The sequence below is a fragment of the Thunnus maccoyii genome, chromosome 23, assembly GCF_910596095.1.
Source record: "Thunnus maccoyii chromosome 23, fThuMac1.1, whole genome shotgun sequence".
In the NCBI taxonomy this organism is placed as follows: domain Eukaryota; kingdom Metazoa; phylum Chordata; class Actinopteri; order Scombriformes; family Scombridae; genus Thunnus; species Thunnus maccoyii.
The window spans coordinates 5,040,485-5,060,561 of NC_056555.1; the positions used below are offsets into that span (position 1 = coordinate 5,040,485).

The following is a 20,077-nucleotide window of genomic DNA, read 5'->3' on the forward strand; positions in this document are numbered from 1 at the left end:
CTACACCTTCCTAAAAGCCTTCAGGCAAGGTGGCTTGCACAATAAAAAAAAGTTACAATTAAAAGAATAGTTTGACATTGTAGAAATATGATTACAAATTTGATGAAAAGATTGATACCAATCACCCACAGGTTTCCAGGGGGACACTTCAGAGCTGGCACTTGACACAGAAGATACCAATCTCCTGCTTTAAATGAGGAGCTATAGCCAGGAGGTGGTTAGCCTGGCTCTGTCCAAAGTTCATAAATACACCTATCAACACCTCTTAAGATCACAATGTATCTTGTATTTATCTTTATACAAACAAAAAAGGAACAAATGGTGGTGTGGTTTTAGAAGGAAGATTCATAGTGTAATTATTCCATGATGAAGAACAATTTACTCGTCTGCTCACCACTTTTGTGCAGCATCTCTGCTGGTTGTCTGGCAACCTCACAGTGAAGACAAGACTCCAGGTCATCAATTTTATTTGTATAGTCCAATATCACAAATCACAAATTTGCCTAAGGGTGCTTTACAGTCTGTATACTAATACAACATCCTCTGTCCTTAGATCCTCAATTCAAATAAGGAAATAAACCCTAAAAAAAAACCTTAACCTGGAAAAAAAAAAAGGGAGAAACCTCAGGAAGAGCAACAGAGGAGGGATCCCTCTCCCAGGACAGACAGATGTGTGATAGATGTTGTGTGTACAGAATATAACACACATTACAGCATTGAACAGGATAACAAAATTGAAATGGATTTATAATATATATGAAGAATGTGATTAAGAGGACACCAAGCAGCTTCCAGGTGCCACCAGAACATAATAGGACCTGAGCCATGCAACCTCCATCACCATGGTAACCTGGCAGGAGGACAGACTACATATGCACACAGGGGACACTCACATCACACCATTCACATACTGTACATGGGAGAAGAGACAAGAAAAGACATTATTCACACAGGAGAGAGAGAAGGATAAAGACATCATTCAGAGAGAGAGAGACATGAGGTGAGGCTGAACTCCTGCAGGATGGGAAACCAGATCCAAAACCTCAGGAAATGGCACCGACAGCCAGGGAAGCAGAGCGGTTCCAGGATGGGTGCTGGTCCAGCAAGAGATGCCTGACAGACAAGAGAGGACAGGAGGAGAAAATAGGGAGAGAAGAGAGAGGGGCACACAGCTCTGATGCTCATGTGCTTGTGGAACAAACAAACAAAAGGTTAGAGAGATACAATGGTTTTCAGAACAGTTGCAATAATCAATAATCTCGTTGGCAGGACAGTGCTTAGTAAATTCATTGAGACAGAACCCGACCCACTATGCAATACAAGGTCATTATACCTCAACTAAATTAAAAGCAACTAATTGTAGGTTAAGGCAAAAAGAGGAGTTTTAAGTTTAGATTTATAAGACTCAAAAGACTGGATTGTCTGACATCAGCAGGGAGGTTATTCCATAAGAACGGGGCCTGATAGGAAAAGGCCCTGCTGTCTGCTGACTTCTTTTTAATTTTGGGTACACACATGAGCCCTGCATTTTGAGAGCAGAGAGCTCCAGATGGAATATAAGGTTTAAGAAGATCAGATAGATATGATGGAGCATGCCCATTTAGGATTTTATAAGTCAGCAGAAACACCTTAAAGTCTGATCTAACATGGATGGGAAGCCAATGAAGGGAGGTTAGAATTGGTGTAATATGGTCAAATTTTCTCGTTCTAGTTAAGATTCTAGCTGCAGCATTTTGAACCATCTGAAGACTTTTTGTACTGGCATATGGCTGACCTGAAACAGAACATTATAGTCATCAAGTCTGGAGGAAACAAATGCATTTATTAGAGTCTCTGCGTCAGCCATGGACAGGGAACACTGAATTGTAGCTATGTTACGTAAGTAGAAAAAGGCAGTCTTGGTGATTTCTTTAATGTGCTTATTAAAAGAGACTGGGATCAAACTTAACACCAAGATTCTTGGCTGCCACACTTTGTGAAATCACAGAGTTGTCAAGTGTTACTGTTATTTTATTAAACTGGTATCTGTGTCTAGCAGGGCCCACAACCAGCATCTCAGGTTTATCCTAATTTAAAAGCAGGAAATTTAGTGACATCCAATTTTTCACAGCAGCCAAGCAGGCCTCTAATTTAGTCATTTGAGTATGATCATCAGCCCTTATAGGCACATACAGCTGAGTATCATCCATGTAGCAATGGAAATTTATTCCATGACTACATACAATTTGGCCAAGAGGCAAAATATAAACAGAAAAAAGCAGAGGGCCGAGAACCAAGCCCTGAGGTACTCTATGTTACATTAGAGAATTTAGATGTAATATTATCATAGCAGACACACTGTGTTCTTTCAGATAAGTAGGACTTAAACCAAGAAAGGGCTAGGCCAGAGACACCAAAATTACAATTTAGTCTGTGTAATAGTATACAGTGATCAATGCGGCTGTGGCTCAGGAGGTAGAGCGGGTCGTCCACTAATCGGAAGATTGGCGGTTCGATTCCCGGCTCCTCCAGTCCACATGCCGATGTGTCCTTGGGCAAGACACTTAACCCCAAATTGCTCCTGATGGCTGTGCCATCAGTGTGTGAATGGTTAGTTTCCTCTGATGGGCAGGTTGGGGCCTTGCATGGTAGCCCCTGTACCCATTCAGCGTATGAATGGGTGAAGGTGATTCGTAGTGTAAAAAGCGCTTTGAGTGGTCGGAAGACTAGAAAGGCGCTATACAAGTACAGTCCATTTACCATTTACCATCAATGGTGTCAAAGGCTGCACTGAGATCCAGTGATAGAAGCACAGAGGTGGAATCTAAATTCATAGCAAGTAGAAGATCATTTACCACTCTGGTTAGAGCAGTTTCAGCGGAGTGACAGGCCCTGAAAGTAAATTGAAGAAATTCATGTATATCATTTTTTCTTATGAGGAAAAAGTTGTTGAGACACAACTCTCTCTAGTACTTTAGAAAAGAATGGAAGATTTGAGACTGGTTGATAGTTATTGAGAGACTCTGGATCAAGGTGCAGTTTCTTAAGTAGAGGTTTCACCACAGCCATCTTTTTTTCAAGAGAGATAGTCTCAAAAACTGTAATAACAAGGACTATCTGTGACTCTTTGTATAAATATGAATTTGGTAAAACATGATCTTCAGGAGTAGCTGGAGTTGAAGAACTAATTTTGTTTCTTATCTCATCAATCTTATTGCAGAAAAAGTCTAGAAACTCATGAGCTGTAACTGCTCAGGCTGAAATCCAGGACGCTCACCTTAATTCATACAATAAAAAACATCTCTAGTTAATAACACTCAAGGCCAAAGTGCATGCCCATGTTTGGTCATTTCAGTAATTACAATGTTTTTGCTGTTACAGATAGTATATTAATGTATTATATTATGTATTAATATTAGTAGTAATATAATTTGCAACCTGCCTAAAAATAAGTTAAAATTAAGCATTAAAAGATTAAGATTGTGAATAACTATTGGTATTACATATTGTTTATTTCACCAGTTTAACAACATGACTGACCTACATTAGTACAACCATGCTGTCCCACATTTCAAACCACATTTCTAAAGTGGGACAATGAAAAATTGACTGAACAAAAAATATGAAACATGCGGCTATAGTAGATGAACCAATGTGGCAAGCGGTAAATACATCTGTGCCGACATTAACAGAACAGGCCAATGATGCTTCAGATTTAATGAGAAAATGATCTGACACAGTGGATGTGGCTGGCGAGAAAGTCAGATCAGAAACAGCTATCCCTTTAGATAAAACCAATGGCAATGAGTCAACTCATGAACAAACTGAGTGACCCTAAAAGTATCAACAAGTGCCAGAAAGGCTTTACTTAGAGCATCACCAGCCAAATTCATCTCCAAATTCTTCTAAAAATTGTGAATAAGGGCCAGGTAGCCGATAGAGTATCACAATGTGGAATGAGTCTGTTCGTGTCTGAGGAAGATGGATTTAGAATAAGAACCTCAAATGAGTTGTATGTAGTGTCAAGTTAATAAAATAAACTGATATGTTAAGGTGACACTCCCACCTTGTTTATTTACCTGGGCTACATGGGCATAAGTATAGTCAGATGAGGAAGCTTCATTTAAGGGAAGGAAAACATTTGGTTTAAGCCTTTTTTCACATAACCCAATCACATCAATACTATGTTCAAGAATCAGATAATTTGGTAGTCGGTGATCTGATATTTATAAAATCAAATGTAAGCGTCTTGTTGCAGTGATCAGTAGTAGACAGAACTGTAAAGCTACCACTAGATAAAATATTGATAGGAATTACACATCTTGTATTATTAGTTGATAGTTTTGGAGACCTGCACTTTGGACGGTATATTGTCACACTTTTGATAACGTTAGATGTTTGGTTCTGTAGATTACTAGGTGCTTTGTTGCACATTTCACCACCACCAGTAGTAGGGATGATGAGTAGATTATTGTGATTCACAAATTTAGGGAAGGAGAGCTTGTGAGTAATACAGCTAGGAAGGAAGGCAGTCTCATTATTATACACCAAGCTATAAGTCTGATAATCTATACTGTGAGAAATTCCCTGGCAAGACACATTAACTAAACTAGTTGACTCCACATCCGCACTAGCTTTAAACATAGCAGGCTCTCTAATCACACGCGACCTGCCGGATGATAAGTCCCTAATGTCAAACTAAACGTAGACACCTCTCTATATTTCTAGATGAAAGAGCAGCACCGTTCCCAGTAGGTTGAAGGCCATCCGCTTTCAGCAGGTAAGGGCAGCCCCAGAAAGAAGGGCAGTTAATAACAAACCCAAATCCCTGCTCCTCACAGTAATGAGCCAGCCAGCAGTTCGTAGAGGTGAGCCTACTGTACATCTCATCATTACACCTCACGGGTAAAGGCCCAGAGACAATTAATCGATGCATACACATCTTTCTGGCTAACTGAAACATCCTGACTAACTTTTGTGATCTTGGACTGCTTCATCCTAGCATTATTGGTGCTGACATGAATGACAATTTTGCTGAAAATAGTGGTGTTGTGTACCTGGGTTCCCTGATTCTCCCTCTGTGATGCCAGCACCCTCAGATTTGCCTTTATGTTGGAGACTCTGGCCCAGGGTGAACAGACAACCCAGGCTGGCAAAGCTAATCTGATATTGCGGGTAATAGTGATGGGGGGACTGAATAGTCAGTCACTAGCGTGCATTGTTTCACCCTGTTAGTGGGAGCGGGAGAGGTATACTGGCTTGCAAAACTACCAACAGCACTGGCGAGGGTCGTAAACCGGTTTGCAGTCAGGAGAGGTGACCACAGGCCAGGCCACACAACCAGTAGCTTGCTCTTGTGAGCCTTCCCACGCTGCCGAACAGAGACAAACTCTGCCGCATCTACCGATGGCTATCTGGAGTGCCCACATCCCTTGCTGAAAAAAGCTGCTCTAACTCACTGACACATCTCTCTAGTAGAGACATCCTGTCTGCAACTGCAGAACAGTCATCACACACCATCGTTTTAACGGGGCTGCTTTGACTGTGGATTCACAAAGCTAACTGCTAAGTTAAGCTAAACTCAAAGCTTGTAAACAGAGTAGCAACGAAAGGCTACCCACTAACATTAACACTAAGTGTTGTTTCAGAGAGAAATGAATCTAATGATATGTGAACTAAGCACAGAAAATAATGTAGTCAGTAAGATAAATGAAGAGGTTAGAGCAAGATATAAAGGAGGAGAGAGAATTGTATTGTTGAATTACCAAGGATACTTTTGTGTTTTTCTGTTGAGAAATGTTGAGGATATCATTAAAAGAAAAAGGTAATCACTTCAAACAGCTGTTGTTCACCAAGAAATGGTTACAATCAAGCGGCAACCTCCAGGGCTGAAAAATTAAACCAATGCGGAAGTGCCAAAAACCTGCATTCTATCATATGGCCATCAGGGGGCGACTCCACCGGCTGCAAAAAGAAGTCAGATTGTATGGAAGTCTATGAGAAAATGACCCTACTTCTCTCTTGATTTATTACCTCAGTAAACAGTTTAGTCAGAGTTTATGGTCTCAATTGCTAGTTTCAAGTCTTCTTCAATACAGCATGATGTTCATTTTGTAAATTATGGCCCCATTTAGAGTAAAATAGATGATAAAGCAACGTATGCTTTAGGGCGTGGCTATGTTGTGATGGACAAGTCACTACCATGGCAACAACGTTGCTTACGAAATGTAACCATTGCATATAGGCGTAGCTGCTGCTATTGTGTTTTCAGTTCACTAAAGTTAATTGTAACATTGTGGCTGCCTAAAAACAGTCTTGTTCAGTGTTTGATTGTAATAAAAGACCCATCAATAAGTCGGATGATCAGTTTTTCCAGTGAGTACATTTTGTTTTAACGGTTTTAAGCCTGTTTTTCGCTAACAAAAATTAGCATTAGCATTAGTATTATCACTTTTAACCATAGATTGTAAATTCACCGTGCTAACCAAGCTAGCAACTAGCACTATGGTCAGCTCCACCCTCTCATCAAAATATGGTCACTTCTGACTCCAAAAATCAAACATGGCGACGGTCAAATCCAAGATGGCGATGGTCAAATTGCCACTCTCAAGGCTTCAAAACGGCAGTTCGCAAACCAATGGGTGACCTCACGGTGACTACGTCCATATTTTTTACAGTCTATGGTCACTACACGTAACTTCCCATCCCGTAAACTGACAATGTCACGGCCTTTAAATGTGGATGAGTGAGGAGGCTCAGACAAAGATCAGTTTAACCCTTGGGTGGGCATTTATTCAAACACCATGTGCAGCACAGTGACAAAGGAACAACAACCCTCAACACCTAGCCCAACCTTTTATATACCATCCCACTGAGTAATTATGGTGGACTTAACCATCATCAAGGGGGGTTTACTATACATATATACATTATTTAGTCAATCTGGTGTTTACATATTATACAATTCCCCTCATAACTCCATAAACAAATACACTAGTCAATATCTGCAATCTATGTGGCTTTCAGTAACACATTTTATAGACAAGATCCATAATCTACCCCCCCGCTCTGTTACTCACACATGGTACAACCTGGAAAAATAAATAGCTTTGAGTTCCACAGCACACTAGTGATGGGAATCCCGGCTCATTAGTGAGCCAGATGATTTGGCTCAGCTCAGCAGTAAGAGCCAGCTCTTTCTGCTTTTCATTTAATACTACCTCTGGCTTTTATAATTCAGCCAAATTTAGCAATGTTTTGACCTATGATTGATATGTGTGCACATATATCACTTAACTTATTCAATGTAATTACACTAAACCTTAAAATTTCCAGAATAGCATAATTTTACATTATGTTTGGTATAACAACCTTAAATAATATAAAAACATCAAGCACTATTACACATGTATTGAATGTTTTATTTATATTGAACTATGCAAAACAACATCAGGCAGGTGTTAAAAATGCTAAATGAAATGGGAAAATCAAAGAGAAAACAACACAGGAACTGTGACCGTCAGCCCCCCTGCCTGCTTTTAACCTGATGGTAGGATCTCTGTCTGTCATCACATGTGATTGGTCACATTCACATACATATGAACACAACTTTCAGTCAATGCATGGAGTGCGCATGGCTGAGCAGTGTGAGAAAAAGTTCATCCAATTATTCTGTCTTGTATTCATTTACACAAAAAAAGACAGAAAAAAGAAATCAGCTCTCAGACGGAGTCGTTCACTTAAACAAAATGGCTCATAGAGCTGACTCGTTCGCAACCACTACCATCACTGCAACACACCCTTTTGCTACAGGAAACAGGTAAGTAACTCAGGTAAGACAATTCACATTGCAAATGTGTTAGCAGTGCTTGGTGTACCATCGAACAATAGACAGCTGGCATCCCTGTTTGTGGTACTGGCCCTACTGCTGATTTATGTTTCATGCTTTGTGTTGGACTGACTTTCCTAGCTGCCAAGAACAGCAGACCAACGAATCCTTCTATGTTCCACAAGCACAAACATTAATACACACATAGCATGACATTCAACAATATGAGATGGAGGAGTATCTCTATCACAAATTGTTCTTTCTACTTTTCTGTCTGTGCATGGATGAAACAAAAAAGATATAACGTGTTCATTAGTGAGCTTTTGAGGTGCTGGAAGGTGGATTTCTTTAACTTTGGAAATAGCCAGGCTAGTTGTTTCCTTTGCTCCCAACCTTTAAGCAGAGCTAAGCTAACAACCCACTGGCTTCAGTCTCCACACAGAGACCTGCGAGTAGTATAAATCTTCTCATCTAACTCTCAGCAAGAACACAAATAAGAACATTTCTGAAAATATCTTACTATTCCTTTAAATGTAGCTCTTAGGAACTTCACACATCAGTGCACTCTTAAATTTTAAGTTGTTACTGCTTGTGGTTGAAGTGCTTTTTTCTTTTTCAGCCCCTCTTCATCTTAAGATGCATCAGCTTAAGACGTTTTTCTAGGACAGACTGAACTGTAAATTTTCTATGTATGATAAACACGTACACAGTATATTCCTGTATGGTTAGAGATTCAGTTAGTGCTCAAATGCCAATCCTCAGAGCACGTCTTTGTCTGGGTTAGGACAGAGTGTAACCAATCCGAGCAGAGACCAATAGAGGTGTCTGATAAGGCGGTGAGGAGTCAGCAGATTGTCGGCCACACAGACAGGCAGGCTGGCAACCAGAGGAGGCAGCGCTTCAAAATCTCTGAGTCATCGCCTAGCTTTCTTTGATTGCTCCCCCCACCCCCACCCGCCCCACCAGCACCACCAGCACCTCTCCTCCTCTGTTGTTTCAGCCATCAGTCTCAGTGACAGCACATGCAAATAGAGCTGTTAGGAGTCAGGCAACAGCAGTACAGAAGCTAACTGGGAGAAACCTTTGGCCACTATGAGGACAGGACAGACAATTCAGGGAGTTCATTAGTGTGTAGAAAGTAGGCTGGAGCAGGGATGTAAGTATGGCAAGTACTTGATCTTGAAATCTGTGGTCATAAGACAGAACAGTAGGCTTCTCCTGTGGTGGAGACAGTCCAAAAAACCTGAAATCCTTGGAGCTGAATATGAGTCAGAACGGTGCATGCTGACCTCTCTGTCATCAAGCAGTTTTTTTTTTTTTTGACAGGTTTAGATTATTTGTTGAATAATAAGACATGATACAGGAGATGAAATGTGTGCTGGTTAGACAAAAAAAAATCTTCCTCACAAAAAAAGAGAAAAAGAATCACAAACTGATAAAAAGATGTCAGCAACTCAAAGACAAAGGGAATCAGTTTTCTGCAGTGATGTGGAAGTTATTCCTCTATTTATAGCAGCTTGCTCCACTAATGCAGCCTGCCAGATGATTGCCAGCAAGAAGACAGGCGATAAAGGGAGAGAGACAAAGAGGTTGTTTACCTGCAGTAATATTTTAGGGCAGTGTATGTAAACATGATCAACCAGGTTAGAGTTACTTTAGCAAGAAACTTGATTTACTCCCTGGTGAACACATTGTGGTAGAGGAACTTTTAGGGTCTAGAAACTCAAATGTGTACATTATGTGTAAACTTTATACACAAAACATGGTAACAAACAGGAATCATTATTAATATAAGGACCATGACTTCTTAGAATAAACCTACAAATAGTTCAAAGCTCTTTCCACATTGGTTATTAGCCATGCTAGTGGTGTGGCTCTAGGGATGGCAACATCAGTCTGTTGGTTGGTCAGTCCACCATTTTGGTACATTTTGGTCCAATGAAATATCCCAACTACTGATGGATACATGCAAGGTCCTCAGAAGATAAATCTGACTTTGACGATTCCCTGACTTGTTATGCGAGTGCCACCATGAAGTTGACATTTTTGGTTTTTATTTCTTCTTTCTTTTTTTAATTTCTATAACTATCAGATGGATTGTCATGAAATTTGATACAAATATCCATGTTGTCCAGAGGATGAATCTTAATGACTTTGGTGATTCCCTGACTTTTCTTCTAATACCGCTGTGAGGTTGACATTTGAGGTTTCAAGTGAAATGTCAGGAGTATCGGATGTCTTGCAATGAAATTTGGTACACACATTCATGTCCTTGTCATGTCAACTTTTGGGATCCTTTAACTTTTCATCTAGCACCATTATCAAGTCAACATTTTGTTCAATACTTTGGTCTATGACCTAATACATGAAAAATCATTGTGTATTGACATTGAAGCTTCAGCTACTTTGTGTTTAGTGCTAATTAACAAATGTTAGAATGCTAACATGCTAAACCAAGATGATGAACATGTTAAACATTATACCTACTAGACATCAGCATGTTAACAATGGGTAAGCATGCTAACATGCTGATGTTAGCATTTAGCTTGAGAATCTCTGTGGCTAAGTATAGCCTCACAAAGCTGCTAGCATGGCTGTAGACTCTTAGCCTTGTTCTCAATTATCTGGGTCAAGTCGCACTATTTGGCTTTAATACATGTATCACCTACACAAAAAATTCAGCCCCATAAGAGAATATTGGTATATTGAAAAATATGGACACTACAAAGGATGACTAGTATGAATTCTCACACAGGCTGCCTAAAATAGCTTTTTATCTCCCTTTATTGTTTTAGTATCAAAGATATGATATGATCAAAAAATGAATGAGGGAATATCTTGGCATTCATCCCTTCAGTCGAGTCCAGAGTCTTTGAGAATCTATGACAAGGAACATTGAAGCTGCTCTGGAGGCTTGTGGTGGAGCAATATTTAACAGACACTTTACTTTGTTTTTTTTTTCTTTCATTGTTTAAGGGAAGATACAGTACTTTCCATCCAGCAGATGATACAATGTTGCCCCAGGGATTTTCATAAGCACTAAGAGATAATCCTGATCTCTAATGAGAATATTGAGGATATTTTTGAGTGCCATACCTTGGGAATGGTTTGTTCCAACCACAGCTTATAGTGGTAGATTTCAGGAGCTCTAATTGGGTCCTGGGCTGGCAAATAGCTGGAGCATCTTTCACAGAAAACAATCTCTGCCTCTAGCTCCAATATGATGCAATTGGTATACGTTAATGTCAACTGACTCAAAGAAACACTGAGATGACAGGTGAGGAAGACAGAGCAAGAAAACATAAGAGAAGAGTCACAGAAAACAAAATTTGATCGACTGGATGATTTTCGCACTTACTTGTACACAATAGACAGTGAGAGACAGTAATTGTCAGTCAGTGACAGTCATTGTGCAGAGGTCAATGGTCATCAAGTCAGACAAACAGCATCCTGGCTGTGGACATGCAAACCCACAGCATTCCGCTGTCCGGCACATTGAACCTGAAGGCCTCTTTTAAAAAATGCTGCTGTGGTGAAACTCTATCTGAACAAACTGTGCTGTGTTGATGGTCTCGCCCGTTACGGCATCGTTAGATCAGCTTTTGTTTTTATGGCGATGCTAGGCTAAATGAGGGAAACCTGAGACACGACCAGGGAGTCTATTAATGAAACAGAGAGGGACGATGTATGCAAAGAATTTGTCTTTGTTCATGTTTCTGGATCAGGAGGAGACTGGCAGATGTAGTTCACAACATACAGACTCAAGTCACACAGAACAAACCAATGAATATACTGTAGCCTCAATCCAAAATGAGAAGAACTAGTCAACTCTCTGTATTGCCGATTGTCTAATAAAGCAAATATTCGGAAAAAACCCTAAAACACCTTGTGTTTGACAGGACGTGTTATAGTTGGACAGACATGCCCAAAATGAAAGATCAGGGTTCATGGGCTCTCTGACATGCCAAAAAACAAGGACATCCTGTCACAAAAAGTGCTGAAAAAGCAGCTACATGAGTTGTTGAGTTTTGACAAAGTCAGTGGTAAAAAAATAAAAGAAAATATCACATGAATACCTCATCACAAATTTGCAGAAACACCATCACCCTTTCCCAGGCTTTAATGTATGTCAGTCGTTTGGCATCTGTGTTTGATTTTCCAAGAAACCAGCATGTGAATGAAATTTACGTGCATTTCATTTCCATCACAGGCTATTTTGCTCTCATATTCTATTTGAGGGAGCAGCTGACATGAATGTCACAGCACAACAGCTCCAGGATGTCCATCAGCAGCCTCGCGCCGAGTGCAAACGTCTGACACGCTGATTCTCTACCTCATCAGCTGTTTCAGCTAATGTCAGCTCAAAATGTCACTTTTAAAGGATAAACATCATCTGTGCTTGTGAACAGATAGTCCTTAGGCAATGCATATGTTTCCCCAAACAGATATACAGAATCTGCTTGCATTACCTTGTACTAGCCATATTGCCTGCTCTCAGCAGCCATTCTTGATTCTATTTTTCAGGCTTCATGGATCCTGGCTGCTTATTGCAAATTTGAAATATCATAAGCATGAAACAAACCAAAAAATAAAACCTAGGAAGGGATTGCCCTGAGCAGTGGTACATATGCATTTAAGGAGTGTATGATAGTTTGTGTGCTGTGTTCGGAAAGAGGGGAGAGACAGAAAAGCAGGCAGCTGTACTTATAGGGGTTCCCCAAAGCAATTCCTCTTTCTAAAAATAGCTGCAGCTCTGCCAACCTGGACAGGAGGAAAAAAACATTGCCATCCAAGGCATGCATCAAATGAAAGGCAGAGGATAAGGGAGAGACAGACAGGAAAAGACTTATCTCTGCCTTGTTAGCATATCGTGACATTCACCTAATTGAACTAAAGCTCACACATTTGATGGTCATTAAAGCTCCAGGCAGAAAAAAATCACTGACATACTGCAAACTGGTAAAATAACCTAGAGCAAAGAATACACAGAACATGGTGGTGATCGCACTATGTATGCACTGCCTAAATTACACATCACACTTTTCTCATCTATGACCCAGATGTTAGGAAGAAGAAGAGAAGAGCTGGTTATACGGACAGCGCTGCCCTGAGTGTCAGCTAGGTCGCTCGATAGTGTGTTCATGTCTGCGTTAACAGAAGCAGGCAGGGAAAAAAAGAAAAAGAAAAAAAGAAAATCATAATAAAAAGACGACTAAATGCTCCACTAATCCGGCTGTGAATGAGAGCGGCTCGCTGCAGCAGTTCTTTTATGCTCTGTCGATTCCACAGGGGGATAAACACAACGCTGAGCCAGCACCCAGCGCAACCTCACCAACCCCGCTGCACTGCAAGCACTGCGGATTACCTCATTTTATGTCAGTTAACCCATTTAAGCCTACCGGCAACCACGGCAGCCAGAGTGGGCAGAGGGTTTTCAGGTGACGTAACGCACCCTCTGGCGGCCATAATGGGGGTCCTCCTCTCTCTCATGTAGAGGACAGACTTTCAAACTCTGTAAAGGTTTGGAAAAAAGGCATTGTTGATTTCATTGTTGACTTTTAACTGAGAAATAGATGATGAATCATGAGCTGAGATACATGGCACAGGTTTAGCTTTTGAATAATAGTGACATTGCACTAAATTAAAGTTACTCAGTATATGACACACAAACCAACTTTTGTGGCTACTACCTTTCATTTTGTGAAACTGTAACCTGAAATGTTTTTATCAGTTTAAAGCAGTTTTACAACCAAATTTCACTGTCAGTAGATTACAATGGGAACATTTTTTTGCTTACTTTTCGTATGATTCCCTGCATGTTGCTTGCTTAGCTTAGTTAGTTAGCAAGTAGTAGCTGCTAGCTAGCTATCACAGTATTGTTAACCCATCTAATTTGCAATACACCAACTTTACTTAGTCCGCCACTAGCATTATTGATAGCTAGCATGTTAACATTAAAACTAACTTTATTAGTTAGTTGATTTTTTCAGTTTATTTCATTTATTAGGATGCTTATCAGCTTCATGAAAAAAGAGGTTATTGTTACTGGGGTCTAACTTAGCCATTTACCGTTAGCTGGACCTCCCACTAGGGGCTAGCACGACAGTATGAGCATTTGTGGACGTCTGTAAACAGTAATGAATATAAACTCAGACAGGTGTAAGATGTTACTTTATATGTTAATTGAAGATAAACCTCTTCAGGGTTGTTATGACACTATCAGCCTCCTGATTACCTAAAAACCTGACAATGGCAAATCCAATTGATGCATCCTGTATAAACTCAATACATCAAGTTTCCAGAACCACCCACTCAAAACACATTTATACTGTATGTCATGTCTAGTATTTGGGTCTCAAAAACACCATAATAACTGTGCTTTGTCACACTATCAATGGGGTTCTGAACATAAAATGTCATTAAAAGCAGATAATTTCAGTACATTACCTTCTTTAACACCCTAGTAACATCTAATTTAACATCCTGTTAAGATTGCTAACAATTCATGCACTTCTGCCAGCAACCACAGTGCAGCTGCTGTAATTATTAATAAGCATTATCTAATAAATAAATAAAAACCATGGGTGAATAAATGCACAACTTTGTCAAATGGAACAAAATTGTATGTGTCCGAGTATATGGTATGTGTGTGTGTCTGTGTGTGTCTGTGTGCGTGTGTGTGTGTAGCTACTGTTCAGAGACAGCGTATGCTTATCTAAAAGTACCATGCCAGCATTTTTGTCTGACCCCTTTTATACAGTGTAACACAGCGCTCCATGTCCACTGATGCAAAGCATTACCGTCGAGTCACGCCCGGCAACATCAGTCTGACAGCCCGTTGCCAGGACGATGCCAACGGGGCGGAGTCTGTGCAGAGGCCTGAGGAAGAGGGATGATCACACAGAGGAAAGTAGATTACATGGCCTAATAAAAACATGAGGTGTTTCCCTTATCATCCAGTGTGGTCATCTCCTATTCTTACCTGCTTCCTTCTTTCCTTTCCTCTCTATTATATGCTCTCCATCTTTTTCTTCTTACTGTCTCCATGCCCTTTCTCTCTTTTATTGTCCCTTTCTTCCTCCTTTCACTCAATTGTGCCTCTCTTCTTTTACCTTTACTCATACCCTCCCTCCCTTTATTCCTTTTTTCCTCCCTCTCTCCTTAACTACCCCCTGCCTTCTTTCCTCCCTTCGTTCCCTCCTTCCCTCCCTTCGTCCTTTTTGTTTCCTACCTCCCTTATGCCCTCCTTTCTTTCCCCTCTCCCTCTTTTCCTTCCCTCCCCTTCTTTTTTCCCTACCACCCTCTCTCCTCTCCTCTTTTTCTTCCTTGCCGTCCCTCTATCTACTTCTCCCCTACTTTCCCTCCATCATACTTGCTCCCGTCCTTGCTTTCTCTTCCTTCTCCCTCCTTTCTGCTTTATACCCTCCATCTGCCCCTCCCTGCGTCCTTCCTCATTCCCTCCTCCCTCGTTCCTCTCTAGCCTTGAAGGAAAACTAGCCAGTCATCAGGATGATGTATCCTAGCAACAGTGACATCCCGCCTATTCAGTATCAGGATGAACCAAATTTAATTTTTGGATGAAGAGGAGGAGCAGGAGAAGAGTAGAGACTGTGATTGGAGGGAGTGGAAGGGGGAGGAGGGGCGAGGGAGGGTAATACCCATCACTTGATATCAGTTGACACATTTTTTTTTTTTATTGTATAATTCTGGACCAAATGTTAATCACACAGTGTTCATTTTAAAAATCAAACACTAACTGCACATATTGAGGTTCACTCTGTCTCCTCCTAAACCTCTTGGAAACTATATATCATTGGTAAAGCATTTTTCATAGTCAGAAACCACTAATTCATGATTCCAAAAATGTGAGGAAGGCAAAGGGATGAAGACCTCTGAAGTTTACTCACCAGTGATGCATTAGATTTTCTTTGACTACAAACAGGAGGCTCTAAGATTCATCAGAACAATTCATCATGTTTATATCTGTCACAGAAAGAAAAGAACATTCTCCAGAGGCTTGGTGGAGTTGATATTTAGTTTATGGTGGGAAAAAGTACAGGAAAGTTATGTCAATAAATATTGACTGAAAACAGTGTTAGTTCCCATCTCTGTCTGACCTGAACAAATTCACCAGAAAAGGCAAAAATCTTTTTTTTTTCTGTTGAGGTCAGCAACGAACCTTCTGGATCTGGTCTGGATTCAGTGTCATGGTGACAGACACTTTACCAGAGTGGATGTTTGCCATCAGAGGGGCTTGAACCTTGAAGAATCTAGATAACACAACTGCCACCGCTGTAACACTGCTGCCATGAAAGAGACATTTTCGCCGAAAGTCAGCTCAACATTGTAATTTAACTGTGAAATATTGACTTGTTTCAAAAGTACGTACGTATAATCATGTCCAAACCCGGGGAAGACCACAAAATACAACAAGAGGAAGTTGCAAAAGACATGAAGCAACACAGGAAGGAGAGGAGTACTTTCATCATCAATTTTCTCAAGTGAAATTGAAAGCAATTCAGATTGAGCTCATTGCAGCAGTCAGGAAGTCTGTCTGTTCCTCTTGAAAGAAAAAAAAACATTCATCTGAACTTCAACAAGAAAGTCGTCAACAAACACTTGTGAGTACAGTAATATTTTCTCTTTTTAAATTAGGAGCATTAACACTTAATGCAGCTATATAAAAACAAAATACTAAGCACATAATTTCAGTGTTTTTCACACTTTTACTTTTGTTTTTAGTCTGTAGACATGGCAACAGCCGGCAGTCTCCTCTCCGAAGATCAGTTTCTGTGTTCCATCTGTCTGGATGTGTTCAACGATCCAGTCTCCATACCATGTGGACACAACTTCTGCAAAAACTGCATCACAAAACACTGGAATATTAGTGTTCAGTGTCAGTGTCCACTGTGTAATAAGCGTTTTGACATAAGACCAGAACTGCATGTCAACACTTTCATATCTGAGATGGCTGCTCAGTTCAGACAGTCAGGCTTAGAGGAAACCAATAGCTGCTCAGAGCAACAACAAGCCAAACCAGAAGTTCTCTGTGACGTCTGCACCGAAACCAAACTGAAGGCCTTGAAGTCCTGCCTGGTGTGTCTGACCTCCTACTGTGAGACTCACCTGGAGCTTCATCATAGAGCCCCTGGTCTGAAAAGACATAAGCTGATTGATCCTGTGACGAACTTGGAAGGCAGGATGTGCAAGAAACATGAAAGACCTCTAGAGCTGTTCTGCAAGACTGACCAGATATGTGTTTGTCGGTTCTGCAATGAGTCAACTCACATGAGACATCTTATTGTTCCTTTGAAAGATGAATATGAAGGAAAGAAAGCAAAACTCGGGAAGACAGAGGCTAAAATTCAGCAGATGATCCAGGAGAGACAACTGAAGATTTGGGAGCTCCAACACTCAGTGGAGTTCAGCAAAGAGGAGGCAGACAGAGAGCTAGCTGACAGTGTGCAGGTCTTTGCTAATATGATTCAGTCTGTTGAGGAAAGTCTTGCTAAACTAATTGAGATGATTGAAGAGAAGCACAAAACAACAGAGAAACAGGCTGAAGGTCTCATCAAAGAGCTGGAAGAGGAAATCTCAAAGCTGATGAAGAGAAGTGCTGAGCTGGAGTATCTCTCATGCACTGAAGACCACCTCCAGTTCCTCCAAAGCTGTCCATCCCTGAACTCTGCTCCACCCTGCAAAGACTGGTCAGAGGTCAGAGTTCACTCATCAAATGAGGGGACTGTAAGGAGAGCTGTGGCTCAGCTGGAGGAGACACTCAGTCAAGAGATAAAGAGGCTGCTTGAGGCTGAACTGAAGACGGTCCAGCAGTATGCAGTGAATGTGACTTTCAATCAGGAAACAGCGCATCCTAAACTCATCCTATCAGACCATGGGAAACAAGTCAGTCACGGTGATGTAAAACAGAATCTTCCAGACAACCGAGAGAGATTTTCTTCATGTTGTGGTGTGTTAGGAAAGCAGAGCTTCACTTCAGGCAGATTTTACTATGAGGTTCAGGTTAAAGAGAAGACTGACTGGACTTTAGGAGTCGCCAGAGAGTCAATAAATAGGAAGGGGGAAATTAAGGTTTGCCCCAGGAACGGCTACTGGACTGTATGGTTGAGAAAAGGAGATGTATATCATGCTAATACTAGCCCTCCTGTCCGTCTCTTGCCGAAGTTAAAGCCTCAGAAGGTGGGGGTGTTTGTGGATTATGAGGAAGGTCTGGTCTCCTTTTATGATGTAGATGCTGCAGCTCTTATCTACTCCTTTACTGGCTGTAAGTTCAAAGAGAAACTCTATCCGTACTTCAGTCCCTGTTCTAATGATGGTGGTAGAAACTCTGCCCCTCTGATTATCTCTCCTGTCAATAACACATATTTGACCAATGTTTAGATTTTTTAAATAAAGGATTTATTTGGATGATGTGAACACGAAAACAAATTCAGCTCCATGTATGAAAAGGCCACCAAACTAATTTAAACTGGACTTGGATGAAAGTAAAACCAAGTAAACCTCAGACCAATTCCATATCCACAGCTTAATTAATCAGCATTGAATGAATGCTTAATAGAGCATTTTAGTCTCTTTTAGCTCATTGTTTTGGCTTTACAAGTTACCAAATCAGAGCTAAAGGAGAGTAAATATCGGACTTACATTCATCAGGTGACAAGCATTACGATTCCAACAGGATGATAATGTTTCATATTTGCTGTATGTGTAAGAAGGCTATCGTTTGCTAACACAATAGCCATGACAATTTTAAAAGGTGATAATATGTCACGGTTGTATGTCTGTCAGCTTCTTTTGAAGTTCTTCTGGCTCCTGGTGGCCGAATGTCCACTAATGCAACTTTAACAGAGGGCTGTAATAAAAATGTATTTAAAACATGTCTTTGTGTTTCAATCCTAAAGTGGTATGATATGAATGTAAATGTCAAAAAGGAAGTTTATAAGACAAATGAACCATTAGCTAAAGACATTTATAGAAATGAATGATATGTAGACCTCAGAGTTTCCAGGTAATTCAATGCTCAGGTACTCTCTGTTTGGACGACAATGCTGTGTAATGTGGTTTGATAGTATGCAATATTCCATGATCAAATGTGCAAAAGTTAGAGAAAGAAATAAAGAAAGAAATAAAGCTGAGGGTTAGGAAATGGTTTGGGGTCAAATCTTATCTTAGCAGTGTCCCCTGACGTGGAAAAGGACTGCTGGGACCACCTGCATCTATCCTAGAACTCAAGTATATGTGCAACAGTAAGATTAGAGACGACACAAACAGAATATAAGGATCAAACTGTCAAATGTGCAGCAGCTGTTGTGTAAGCAGAGCAAAGTGTAACTTAATAGAGACAAACCAGCAGGTACAGTGTGGACTAAGACATGGAAATGCAAGTGAAACAGAGCAACCGTCACGGAGTGAGGAAACTTTTATATGGGAGGAGTGAAATGGTGGCAGGTGCATCAAAAAGAGGAGGTGGTCAGGTGTGATAAAGACAGTGTCCCAGGAATGAATGAAGTAGGTTTGCAGTAACATATTTTGCAGCAGCCTTTTGTTTTAAGAATAAGCCTTCTGTTAGCTTTAGCTGGGGAGCATGCTTGAACAGAAGCAGGATTTGTTCAGACTGTGCTGCAGTTTGGCCGGGTCTCTTTAAATTGGACATGGGGGGCTTAACCAGGATTCTGCAATACACTGTTAATCCTTCCTGAAATGTCATAGTCCAAAATGAGCTAAACACAGTTACAGGACAGTTTATACTGTCAATGAGGTGCCAGACTTCACTCGCCCTGAAAGCAAGAATAGGAAGGTAGTGGATATGGAAACTCATCTTATAGTGCTGTACAGTTATAGCATAGCATGATAGCATTGTCTGTTTACCTGAACAGATCTGTCTATATGACTGCTTGTCTTTTATTATAACATTTAAACAGATGACAAATGTTGAGGTTTAATGGTTATGTACAGTAAGTGGACACATTTTGAGTAAGTGCTGAGTAAGAAAGAATTGATTATTGTTTATTTATGTTAAAGAATTAAATTAAATTGAAGTTAAAGTTTGGGCGAATCATCTGTGTCTCAGGTATGTTTTTGGTCCAGAATTCAGAATTCAGTGACATTTAACAGAATTCAGTGACATTTAACAGAATTCAGTGACATCGGGTGGAACTTTAGGCTCTTTAGTGTTTGGTACAAAGAGAACCACTGTGTGGCTTTTTATGAAGCACTTTATAGTTTTTATTTTATTCCAACAACAATTTGAACACA

At 40.4% G+C, this 20,077-nt stretch overlaps 1 protein-coding gene and 1 long non-coding RNA gene across 2 annotated transcripts; one reads left to right on the top strand and one right to left on the bottom strand.

Moving 5' to 3' along the window:
- Positions 1–973: 973 nt before the first annotated feature.
- On the bottom strand, positions 974–14,945 carry LOC121890350. The gene is made up of 3 exons (XR_006093742.1): positions 14,608–14,945; positions 13,207–13,319; positions 974–1,113 (listed from the first exon to the last, which is right to left on the bottom strand). It is a non-coding gene; the product is annotated as an uncharacterized LOC121890350 (long non-coding RNA).
- Positions 14,946–15,117: 172 nt separating this feature from the next.
- On the top strand, positions 15,118–18,666 carry LOC121890975 (E3 ubiquitin-protein ligase TRIM39-like). Its single transcript, XM_042403650.1, has 2 exons — positions 15,118–16,428; positions 16,550–18,666. The coding sequence occupies exon 2, from the start codon at positions 16,559–16,561 to the stop codon at positions 18,203–18,205; it is 1,647 nt and encodes a 548-aa protein (XP_042259584.1). The 5' UTR covers positions 15,118–16,428; positions 16,550–16,558; the 3' UTR covers positions 18,206–18,666.
- Positions 18,667–20,077: the final 1,411 nt, after the last annotated feature.

Coding starts and splice junctions, on each gene's coding strand:
- LOC121890975 (XM_042403650.1), top strand. CDS start 16,559: ATGGCAACAGCCGGCAGTCTCCTCTCCGAAGATCAGTTTCTGTGTTCC.